At 50.2% G+C, this 12,645-nt stretch overlaps 1 protein-coding gene across 14 annotated transcripts in view; it reads right to left on the reverse strand.

Moving 5' to 3' along the window:
* SMG6 (SMG6 nonsense mediated mRNA decay factor) overlaps window positions 1-12,645 on the reverse strand; it is a 119,104-nt gene that overhangs the window by 86,329 nt on the left and 20,130 nt on the right. For 13 of the 14 annotated variants that reach the window (XR_012045572.1, XR_012045571.1, XM_072882552.1 and 10 more), the window contains exon 9: window positions 3,731-3,792. Coding sequence is in view for 12 of the 14 variants with exons in the window: in XM_072882552.1 (XP_072738653.1) it covers window positions 3,731-3,792 (62 nt within the window). In the remaining 2 variants the exon portion in view is untranslated. Of the gene's footprint in view, window positions 1-3,730; window positions 3,793-11,409; window positions 12,135-12,645 lie in introns of those variants that run through there. The other variant, XM_072882556.1, reaches the window with a different exon arrangement.

Consider the following 12,645-nt stretch of genomic DNA (forward strand, 5'->3'; position numbering starts at 1 on the left):
GGCTGCAACGGAAGCAGCTGAAGCCTTCCTTAGAGAGGGTAGCGAGGGATTGCTCTGTGACCGACAGGCAGCATTCCTTTGGCAGGAAAACACGGCCTTTATGAGTCATTTCTGACCAACCATTTTTTTCTACTGACTTCTACCAATCTGGGAGGGGTGCCAAGAGGCCAGCAGCTCGCTTGGACCAGGAGCAGCCCATGGGACTCCCAAGAAACCCAGGCTGCAGCAAACTGCACACACTGGTGCCACATTGCGGATGTGGCAATTCCAGTACATTGAATGCTGGCCAGAGCGTGCTTCCTCCAGAAGAACGGTGCCTGTCCCTGGGCTCTGCACCGCAGGATCGGATCCCATGGCACTGAGCCCCATCCCCCCCAGGCTACACACTCCCCGGCACTGTGATTGAGCCCCTAAACTTCATCACTTAGAGCCCCACAGGACAGGGACTCGCAGACTAACGACTGGCCTCATCTAGCTGCTGGAAACGTCAAAGCTGGAGCTGGTCCCTGCAGCACACAGCGCTGCTGTCGCTCATCAGAACACAGCAGCCAGCGGCTGCAGTGCCACGGCCGGGGATGGAGTGTGCTTTCAACACCACTCACAAGCACCCACGGAAATCTGACACATTTATCCTACTCTTCATCTGGCATCACTAAGGGAATTAGCTGAAGTTACTTATCAGAGCAGTTGGATCCTCAGCAACCACCCAACTGAAGTGGGGTAAAAAACTGAACTGGTTGCAAAGCAGAGCACAATCAATTCACAAAAATGACTGAGACATGGTTGTCCACAACAGCCCTCCCAAAGAGAGTCCTCACCTGGTATCCCATGAAGACAACTTTATAACCAAGAAGCTGCCAAAAACCTTGGAAACTACTGGCAGAGCGGGGAAGGTCCTCCTGTCCCATTGCCTCTTCTGCTGAGCTTGCTGTGTTATTTCTTGCTCCTACACTAGAAAAAGCCACAGCTAGACCCAGCAAGAATGAATATCTGTCTCGCAGCAAGTGTCTGCTCCAGTTATCAGTGACATTGTACTAGTGTGCCCATATGGGAGAGAGGGAACCAAAATCCGCAGTGGGTGAGGCATCTGGAGCCCGGGCAGGCAACCTCAGGGGCCTCCACAGCAATTTCCTCTATCTTCCCCTGAGAGATTCAGATCTTGTGATATCAGCACTCTACAGGCTGGATTAGCAAGCCACTTCTGGTAACCCACATGGGCAATTCTGCTGGGCTTCCCCAACAGACTTTCAGGACAGTAACAGGCTCTATTTTTAAAGACAGAAATGGCTTTCTTCTTAACCATATTTCACGGATGCCTTTCAACAACCGGTTCTGCCTATCAGCAGGGGTACCCTCTCCCCGGGCACTGTTTGCTGGAGCAGTTCAAAGTCTCTGTTACCTTCCCACAAACATGGGCTGTAACAAACAGGCCCCTTGTACTTTGTAGCTGTGCAGAACGGAGCAGCTCGGCCAGTACAAAAGCACTGCTCCCCCTGGAAGAGGCAACTTCCCTGGATTTGGGGCACAGCCAGGGAATTAGAGCAAACTGATTGCTTCTAAAGACTTCCTAATTTTGAGAAATCTCAGACCACATCCAGCATATCCAGCAACATCCTCCTAGGGCAGACAGGACACTGGGGATGGAGAAGCCCTTTGCAGGATGGGTTGTTAGTGAGGAGATGAAGATTATTGCCATGGAATAACAACAAGAAGGAGCAAGGGCTTCCTCAGCCCCGCCAGCTGTGCTTTGATACCACAGCACATCTGGAATGGCATGCAGTAACCCCACTGAGCTCAGAACCAGCAGGTCAGGAGCAGAGCGGAAGCTTTTAATAAATTGCTTACCGGTGGTTTTAAGAACAACATCATCTTTTCCGTAATTTTTACAGATAAATTGCTGAAGATCCTGCCCAAAGAGGACTCAATTATTCCTTACCTTTTACCTATTTTAAGTGCAGAAGCTGTTTAGCAGGGCTGGACGATCTTCTCTTCCTGTGTCATGGTATTACTTTCTAGTTCCCTTCTAAGTACTTCAGAGGATATTCTACCATTAAACATACTTGGGTTTTCTAAATGACTGTCCTGGGAAGCAACCGCCTTAAACGCTGCATCTTAATTTCACAAAAGTCTCAGGAGCCAAACGTGCAAGCAATCTCTGCAACATCCCCATTAATCCCCGTGCTGGCATGCGTTCAGCCGGAGCTCGGCCGCAAGCACGGCCCCACAGAGCTGAGGACCAGCAGCTCCCCGGATGCTCTGCCCTTCAGCACAGACACGCTGCAGTTACCAAACCTTTCATGGGCTCTTGCAGCTTTCCTCCTCTTTTCCTGCAGGTAGGAGGACATCCAGTTCTGCCTCCTCACTGCAGGCCAGCCTGCTGCCCGCAAGCAGATAATCAGTGCCTTGTGACTTGGGGAGAGATCAACAGCACCGGCAGCGAGCGGATTGCTCTCCCCCTGGCCCTCAGACAATCGGATCTCCAACAAATTGGCCAGCACAGCTCCTACTTCCCATTGCTTTATGAAGGGTCCAAAGTTAAGCACGTGCCACTCCTGACTAGCCACCCCAGAGAGCACATTGGATGGAACAAGCGCTGAGGCTTCAGGCTGCACGGCAAGGTCGGTGCTGTGTCCTGCACTGCTGTGCTTCCCTGCTCCAGGAGGGAAAGGGGACAGGCCCAGACAGAGGCAGGGAACTGTATATCTGAGTCAAAAAAACAACAGTAGGGACAAGATGCCACTTTGCATCCACGCTACCTTTACCTAGGCGGCCTAGAGAAGGTCTTTCAACCCTGTAACTTGTAATCATTAGTTCCACAAGAGACTGGAGGAGCCAACAGAGCTCACGAGACTATATCTGCTTACGAGGCACTGGCAGGCTCAAGCAGAGACCACTGTTGTCAGGGGCCATCTGAACCCACGCGAGGTCTCACTACAACAGCCACCCCATCTCCTGACAGCAAGGGGCAGTCCGGACCCAAGGCAGGGACAGCTCCATGGGAAGCCCATCAGCTGCGAGGCTGAGCTTTGCTCTCTGGGTCATAAGGATGTCCCCCAGGCTGGGATCTCAGCCCAGGCCTGAATCAGGCTTGCTTTGCTTCAAGGGTAGCTGTTCAATTACTTGAAACCAGTTTCTGACAGACACTGCCAAGGGCACTTTGTATAAACCCGTTCTCACAGCCAGGGCAGCTCTCAGCTATGAGGCTTTCACTGAAATGGCAGTGAGGAGATGAAGGGCAAGGCTTGTCTTGACACGCTCCGGATGGCAGCTTTCAGCCACTGCATGGTTCTGCCTTGATGGCTTTGTGCTCCTCACAGGCAGCAGCCACTGAGAGCCCCCCAGAGCCACCTCTCTGCTGGCTAAGAGTGGGGGGAATGGGAGAGGGGGAACAAAACCAGAAATTAAGGGGGATGGAGCATGGTTAGGCGATGGGAGAGAGAGCAAACAGCCTCTAGTCTCTCCCATGTGTGTATCAGCTGGTTGAGCTCAGACTCTGCCAGAGGGTCCCGGTGCACAGGCAGGACCGGGCCTTGAGGTGGGGGAAGAAAAAGCCCAAACAATAACCAGTGTGGATCGGAGGGCGGGTAAGGAGAATAAGAACCAGGAGGCTAGGCCTGCAAGAATTCACACCCTGTGCCCTCAGCTCCAAACACGGCTTAGTTGCTAACAATATTAAATTCCAAAAAGACTTGTAATGTAGGAAAATAAAATAAACATCCTGCACACTTACCCAATCCTGGTAAACAGCTTCCCATGGGCATGGAGAAAACTGAGGATGAACCTTTTGTTCAGCTGCATGGGGAAAAAAAAAAAAGAGAAAAAAAAAAAGAGAGAGAGGAGAAAACAATTAAACTCTCTCCGATTTCCTGTGAATTAAGAACGTCCCCAGTGACAGAAGAACCTGGCCTGGATGCTGGGGGTGGCACTGGAGATGGGAACCAAATGGACATGCCCAAACTCTTACAAACATCATGCACACAGGCACGGGCAAGTGCCAAACAGCTGGAGCCGGAGCGGGGAGAGGCGGTGGAGGCACAGCACCCTCTGCCGGGTCCCGCACTCCCTCGCAGGGCCGCCGGGCACCCGCACCCCGGGCACCCGCACCCCGGGCACCCCCGGCTGCCTGCGGCAGCTCCCGGCCAAAGGTCTGCTCCTCCTCCGCGCCCCGTCAGCTGGAAGCACAGCGCAGCCTAAGGGCTCATGCAAAAGGAGTCCCCCAAGGCTGCCTTTCCCACTAGCGTTTCCCACCAATGGAAGAAAAACAACCAACGAACAGAAGCAACTTGTTTGGTGCTCCGCGATCGCGGCGGAGGCTGAGCAGCGTCTGGGCAAGGCGGAGAGGGAGCGGGATGTCCTCGTGCTCTTCTGCAGAGAAGCCAACACGGCGAGTTCAGCAGAAAAGCTAGGAGCACTTGTTTGTGCCCTGCCAGGAGCAGCTTTCAGAAGCAAGGGGGCACTGGGGCGATGCTGAACCCCTTCATTTAACTCCAGCCTTAAGCAATTACAGAGAGGGAGCCGGTGTCCAGATGTATCAGAAAAGCCCCTGAAAGCCGGCAGTGGCAACGCTGCTATTGAACTACCAGAGCAACATGGAGCTTCGGGGATAGAGGGGGAGCTGGCTGTAGCACGTGGCACGAAGGCAGCTTCCTGCCCCACTTAGGTCCAGTAACACCAAAACCTGACTTGAATAATTACTTACTACTGCTCTAAGCCACCTCTGCTAGCTCAGCAGAGCTCTGGGCTTTTCCAGTCCTTATCTAAACGGCTTTGAAGAAGGCTGTGGGTGGGTAAGTAGTCACTCTGCCGGGCGCTGGAGGTGGCTGTGTCACACTAGGAGTGGACTGGCCTCGCTCTCACCTTCTCCACAGCAAGAGGCTTTCCCTCGCACCCGCGTGCCTGCACAGCCTCAGCACAGTGAGAAAAGCCAGGCTCCGAGCGCTGCGTGGGGAGATGCTGACCAGGAGCGACCCAGTCTGAGCACCATCGCTCTGCTCCCACTTGCGCAACATTTTTATATCTTGAACCCCTCTATAAGGTCAGCAACACCACTTCCATTTACGGGAGGATCAGACGCGCAGAGGACAAGGTTACCAGGCAGGGTTGTGGCAATGCCTGGCCAGGCGCACGTGAGAGGGTGCAGGACGGCCACCGGCCAGTACCTCCAGGCAGCACCGAGCTCCCCGCCAGGCCTGGCTGCAGGGGATGGTTATCAGGGGCAGTCCTAGCTCTGGCACTACCTGCCACCCTCATTTGCTGAACCCCTCGGCTCACGCCATGACTTATGCCAGCTGCTCCGCGAGGTGCGATTGCTCGGTTAGGTGTAATTAACCCAGGCTGCATTCCCGGAGGACCCATGCAGGAGAATGATGCCCTGCTGCAGAGTCGCTCCTGGGCCATGTGCGAGTTTAAACATAAAACCTGTCTCATAAAACAAGCCAGACCAATTAAACTGGCCCCCGCAGCAAGGGGTTCTTGCTTACTCACTATTTTACTGCTGCCCTAAAGAGCCCTTTCCACTGAAATTTGACTTTGCCACCATTTTATTAACTCTGCAGATGAAACCCAGAAGAGACTGGGGAATACAGGGACAGCACAGCAAAGCCCTTACTCTGCCAGTGAAGTCTGGATAGAGCTGCTTCTCCACCATCCTCCTTAGGACACTAAGGCAGCTCAGAGCTTGAAAACGTTAACATGTACTTTTTTTTTTTTTCAGGCAACAGCATGCAGAGGTAGAAAGCTGGTTTGTGACCAGCTCTGTGGCTCCAGCTGTTATCACATAGCCCGACAGAGATACAGCCTAACAAGTCTGAGCCCCTACCTCATGTGCAAGAGCCTTGGTGGGGCGGTGGGCAGCGCTCAGCCCCACAGCGAGCCCACATGCTGCCGCTGCCTGCAGGAGCTGGAGGAGGGGGTCCATGCTCTGAGCTCATGGGGGATATGGAAAAGAGCAGGAGCTCCTGACCTGACCCATCTCTACTGGAAAGCCTGTTGCAATGCTGATCGGCAGGCTGCACGTAGGGGAAAGAAGAAATCAGGGCAGAAGTTTTTCTCCAAGGCCCACATTCACCCACAGCCCCGGGAGCGCTCGCTCTGCTATCCTCGCAACACTTTACTGGCAGTGGGGGAGTACCAAAACTCCTCACCTTTAATGGAAAGTCACACCTGTGCCCAGCAGGGACGTGCCCAGAGTGTTCCCACAGAGACGCCCGGCTCTGGGAAGGCTCGCCAGGACATCGGCTTCACCCCCACCTTCTCAGAGCATGTTTCACGCTCAGCCTTTTCACTCACAATCTCAAGGACTAACCAGTCACACTTCACAGGAACCAGTGCTGAACTGGGACATAGATATATGTGTGTGTGTATATATATATATATATTTTTTTAAAAGGAAGCAGGATACCTGCCTCTAGGAAAGAAGCATGTTTCATACCTCTTGCCAACTTAAGCACACACCCAGCAAGCCCAGGCAGAGACCTGTGTGCCCCAGCACTGTGGCATCTCAAATAGGCATCTCTCAGGATTCTTTCATCACTTTTTCTCTCACAGCCTCAAGGTTTTGATGAGCTCATTGCTTAACTTTGGACCTTTCATCTCTGAGTTCACGCTAAGGCCACGGGCTGCTTTGACTGGGCTTTTCTCTGAATGACTCTTTCTCTAGTGACTCACCTGTCCCTCAGTCTCCGGGAGCCCTCCCTGCTCCTCCCATCAAACGCCGCTTCTCACGGCAAGAGGGAAACAGTGACTTCCACCGAGCAGCCAGGCTTTGGGGCAGGGAGGAGGGAGTCCTCTCACTTGCTGTTCTGCATTTGCACGGCAGAAAGGAACACTTCCCCAAAGCCCTGCTAGCGTGCTCGCTACCCTGACGGTGCTAGCATGAGACCTGCAACAACTTCTTGCCTTCATCTCACTCGCTGTGCAGTCCATAGGTGGCCCTCTCCAAAGGTTTCCTGAAAATGGTCCTTGTGCCGATGTCAGGATGCCAGGAGAAGACAGAGCTCCCTGCGCGCTCACATCGCTGCCCTTTGCGGCAGCTTTGCTCCTTGGGACAGGGAACCAAATCTGGATGGTCCCAATTGTTCGCTTGGGAATAGCCCACCAAGTAAGGCTTATACAACAATGAAACTACATCAAAAAATGGATTTTGGCCCTTCCAGTTGAAAAGCGGGCATCACAGATATGGAAGTTATGAGCATATAGTGAAGGCATTAGTTATAAAAACAAACCAGCTGTCAAGAAGAAGGGGTCCCTGCACACAGTAGTGCCTGAAGCTGAAAACAGCTGTTTCGGCTGTCATGAGTCAGCATGTGCAGACAGACTAAATCCACCTGGGAAGAGGCAACCTCACCAGCGGAAGCAGCCCACTGCTGCTTGGGGAGCATTCACACACTGCACCACCAACCAAACTGGATTTGTTACCATGGAAGAAGTCAACAGTGACTAACAACTTCTCGTGGAGCAGCTAAGTGCAGAGATAGCAATGGTCCTGGAACAGCCAGCTCAAATCACCGAGAGGCCACAACGAGTACGTCCTGACAACACACAGAACAGAGGCGGTCAGACAGCTTCAGGAAAGGTTTGTCGTGAGCCAGAAAAGAATAAAGCAAGACCCAACCTCAAGAGACCGTGCACTGACCAAAAAGGGTTGAAAAAGGTGCCTCCCACCCCAACACAGAAACACTGGAAATGCCACCGGGGTGCCTCGAACCGGGCTGGGAAGCAGAGCTGCCGTGCTCGAACCCAGCACAGACCCATTTGGCTCACTGCAAGGAGTGCATAGAGCTTTGGCACCTGAGCATCAGTCCCAGCTGTGAAGGAGGCACCAAATAAGGGAAGGATTCTGGAGCTGCGACTCCTGGGGAAAAAGCGTTTCAAGTTAAAAATTGTTACTTCAGGTTTGGAAGTAAATTTCAGGATCTGGTCTTTATCAAGCGAGGCAAACTTTCTTCAACATCAGCAAAGCATCTGTGGAGCAGAAAGCGGTGTCAGAGTCAAAATAGGCTGCAAAAGACAAGTCCATTAATCAAGAGACCAGATGCAAAACTGCCTGTAACAAATGCGCTGTCTCCACCGGAGTGGAAGGGACTGGAGCGCAGCGGGACGTTCTCCTGAGTCTAGGGGTCTCCTCAATGACAAGGGGTTGGGATACAGACCACAGAGCCACACAGCTCTGCTCCAAAACACGTACCACACTCATCCCAAATATTTTCAGGGTTTCTTGGGCAGCCAGGCTTTCCCAGGCACAGCTTCCTTGCTGAGAACTCTGTGAAATAACATCCAGGCACCCAAACCATGCCATATTCTCACTCCCAGCTCAAGGGCTAGATATACCACGTTAACTTAAGATTATTCCTCTCATCCACAGGCAGTTCCTTCAGAGCTTTGCACCACCCAGTCCAACAGCAGCAGCGAGCCCGCTATCTCCTCTGGAGACAGCCTTACAAATATGAGCCTGAGCCTTTATCCCACGCCATCCCAACCTTGCAAGGCACAGCTCTGGCTGGTGTTTTCCAGGGCAGTATTTCAGTGAAATAACACCGAGCACTGATATAGAACTTCCTGAAAAGCCCAAGATGCTGCAGTGGGCTCGACTGGCAAGATCCCAGGAGGTTTTTACTGGTACAGGTGCAATCACAACAAAGTGCTGGTGGGAAGTGTTTTGTGCAAATGGCTACCAACATAAAGGAGACGAGACAAAAGGGCTGTTGTCTGGCATTTTTGCAGTATTTACAAGGTACCCACAGAGCTGTGGGCAAATTCCAGCTAGGCTAATTACCATAATAATTCCTCTTCATGTACCACCTGCAACCACAAATGGATATGGATACCGAGCTCGCCTTGGCTTCTTCTTGCCACATGTTCTAGCGCAGGCTTCTGTCTAGCAGTCGCAGTGTCCTGCCCTGAACCAGATTAATTTCTGTAGTATTAGAAGCAATTTCAGTGAGAATCCTGATACTTAACATCAGACACTACACAAACGTAAAATCCAATTTGCTATGACATGGAAGAAAGACGGAACCCTGATGTATTGTGGACTTGAGACATACAAACTTCATTTCCAGATAAAGAGACCTTGAGACACTCCTGCAGCTTCCTGATCTTTTGGAGTGCAGCAGCTACAGCTCCAGGACACCTCATGGCTGTAAGAGCTGCAAGTCAGCAACCCAGCAAGAGAAAAAGAGGCATTTAGGAAGCCCCTCAGCAAAAGCAAGGAGCTTTTGATCTTTCCCTTTGTCACTGCAGGGAGCAGGTAAGATGAGAAATACAAGCAAGAAAATTGTGAACCTTAGTAACGTAAAAATCAAGCAGTGGTGACTTCACTGGCTCCGAAACAAATATCTGACCTATAAATAAATTTAACATTATTGAATAACGAATTTACTAGTAGAACTTTCAATTTAAGGAAAACAGGACAAATAGAATATTTATATGCATGTTATTTCCTTTTCAACCAAACTTGTACCTAAGTTCAGTTTCTATGAATTAGTAATATGCAACATTCTTGAAAAAAATCTTACCATTAAACAGATTAAAAACTGATTAAGTAACCTCTTAAAAAGCAGCAGTCTTCAGGGACCCTCACTGAACTGGATGGAAAGAGGTTGGTAGAGAGTCACTAGCAATATTTTTAATCAACGAACCGTAAAGCAAATTCTGCTGTCAAACTGCCTGTGACACAAAGGCAAATGGAGCAGTAATGACGGCTACAGTGCATTCACACAAGGTTATTATAATCGCTTCAAAATCTGGGGTTTTCCAGCATCAAATATCATGTTATGCATCTGGGATCATGTAAAATTAAGTCTCTAGGAGGCCGTGCCCGAGGCAGCTTCTCCAGAAAGGCTCTAGGGACTACAGTGGCTAAGTTCCCAACGCAATGTCCGGTAAAAAGGGTTAACGCGTCCCTTAGATGTACAAGCAGAGAGCCGGCACTGGACAGCACGTTTACGTCTATATACGGCACTGGCGAGGCTGACACTGAAATACTGCATCCACTTCTAGTGCCCTTATTTTTAAAAGGATGCTGAAAAATTGGAAAGGGTCCAAAAAACAGCCATAAAAGTGATTCAAAGGCTATAAATGATGCCTCACAGTGAAAAACTTAGACAGCTCAATCTGTTTAGTGTATCAAAAAGACTGGGAGGTGATTTGATTGCAGGGTGCAAAGTGCCTCCATGGCACTTAAGGGCTCCTTACACTCGCAGAATAGCAAAGCACAAGAACAAACTGGAAACATTCACTCTGGAAATAAGGTATAAGTGTTTCAGAACCAGTGCAATTATCACTGGAATGAACTCCCCAGGAAAAGGGTGGATTCTCAAGACTGGATGTCTTTCTGGAAGTTTTGCTTTAGCCAAACACAAGTTATTTGGCTTCATACAGGAGTAGCAGGGTGAAATTTAAGGACCTGTGATATACAGGAGATCAGACTAGATGATCTAATGGTCCCTGCTGGCCATAAACTCTATGAATCTATGCAAACATGCCAGAGAGTCCTCAGCTGAGATATCAAGTTAACTTTCAACACAAAACTTTTCACAAATTAGCTCTGGCGATGCAGGTCGTTTAGGATACAAGCTGAGCTCTTCAAGGCTGCATCTGGTTAAGCACTGGAAGTGAGATGACCCAGGCAGAGCCGTTCTTTGTCCAGCAGGTAAGGGGGAGGCCACATGCTGTGCACTGAAGCAGCCCCAACCAGCAAAAAGCAGCTTATACTCAAACCCATACTGTTTGCCAGGAGCAAACAGCATTCCCTTCCTGCGATAGAAGACTGACACCGAGAAATGTGTGATGAGTTCTGGTCATAAAAGATCTGTTAATGTAGCTCAGGGTGTTGTCAGCCTTCTTCGCTACTCCGGAGAAGATTATTTGTGGGGTTAAAGCACGAAGGAAGGAGATAATATGAGAAATTAAGAAGGATGAAGACTGAAGAGATCTAACCCTGAAAGGCTTAGGATGGAGTTAGGCCAACAGAGAAGACATTTGGACAACAGGCTGAGCAGAGGATGCTTCCAGAAGGATGACAGCATTATCGCACGCAATCTTCATGCTCCCGCTCTCCCAGCCACACTCACCGGCAGGGAGAACGGGAGCCACTCACAGCCAACTACCTCAAGGTAGTTGTCTACCCTGCTGCATTCCTGGAGTACTTCTGGAGCCTTCACTTCTACCTGGGCAGCATAACACAGGGCACTGAAGACATCTCCCTCTCCACTTTGAATCATGCAGCAATGAAATCTGCTGGGGAGGAAGAGTAGAGCCAAGGACAGAGGAAATGACACAGATTCCAGCAGGTTCCACTCCCTGATCCTCCGGAAGGAAGTTTCTTTCCTAATACCCACCTCCACTGTGGATACGAAGCCTGTCTGGAAATGGCTCATTGAACACTGAAGAGAAATAAACATTCCCCATGGCAGAATTAAGAGGTTTGGCTGTGGAATATGAGGTGCCCATCCCAAAAAGTGTACAACAGACAGCAGAAAAAGTTGGCCTGGGCCAACTTCAGACAAAGATCAAGGTTAGACTAACCAAAAAAAAAAAAAAAAAAGAAAGCTCAAGAGAAATCACTGTCTACAGCCTTCACCCTGCTCTGGGAAATTTCCCAACCCTGCTATTAGGCATTTTACTTCCTTTACCCGTACTGCCAATTCTGGCAGTATTTTCGTCTGAAGTGCAAGCTCTCCCTCCCAACATCACCCCGCAGCGCCCGGATCATCAAATCGGCTGCCACGAGAAAGGACTAATGTGCAGCAGCAGGAGGGGGGGTTTGGTTACACACAAATCCCTGGCTGATCAGCACCAGCAGGAGAGGAAATGAGGAAAGAGTGACTGACAGGGAAAGGCGGTTTCTGGATGATTGTACTTGGTTTTAGAGTATGAGAAGCTTGTTGGAACTTGAAGTCTTGCCCCCCTCTACTGCAGCCTCTCTGAGCACTGGGATATAGCAGAGCCCCTCACACAGGCATAAGGCATTGATGTCCTTGTAGTGCTTCCACCTCTGATCCACCATGATACTTCTACGCACATTAGCACCAGATGCCTGTTACCGGAAGGAGAACATGTCGGTGTCTCTCTCATTCAAGTAACATTAGTCCCTGGCCTTGTTCTTCACAGTTAAATAAAACCACCAACATGGTCTAAAAAGAAAAGGAAAAAAAAAAAAAAAAAAAAGATCAACATCAACTTCTGGAAACTCTTACCAATAGCTTCACTTTCTGGGTAGTGACAAAAGGTCAAGTTGCACTGGAAAGCAACATGTGGGTTCTACACGACATGCGTGCACAGGCTAAATCGGTAACCAGGCTCTGTGAGCTCTGACAAGCTCTGGGAGCTTCAGTGGAGCAGCACTGAGCATCCACGGAAGACCACGAGGCCGGACAAGGTAAAACAGCATTTCTGGTTGGATTGCTAATGCAGGAACTGCAGCTGAGAATGTTTTTACCAGCATTTTAAAGTAAAAAACAGAGTTTATTAAAAAAGTTGAGTGCAGGGAGGGTGCACAACTGGCAGGCAAAAAAAAGCCAGTGCTAAGCTACATGACTGAATGTCACGTCTCAAACCCAGAGAGGCTAGGAGTGTGGTTTTAGTGTTTAACCAGTTTCAACTGCAGCCTGGCACTCTTTTACTTCCTCCGCAGAGAAGTCTTCT

This window comes from Ciconia boyciana, chromosome 17 (genome assembly GCF_034638445.1).
Source record: "Ciconia boyciana chromosome 17, ASM3463844v1, whole genome shotgun sequence".
Taxonomy (NCBI): Eukaryota; Metazoa; Chordata; class Aves; order Ciconiiformes; family Ciconiidae; genus Ciconia; species Ciconia boyciana.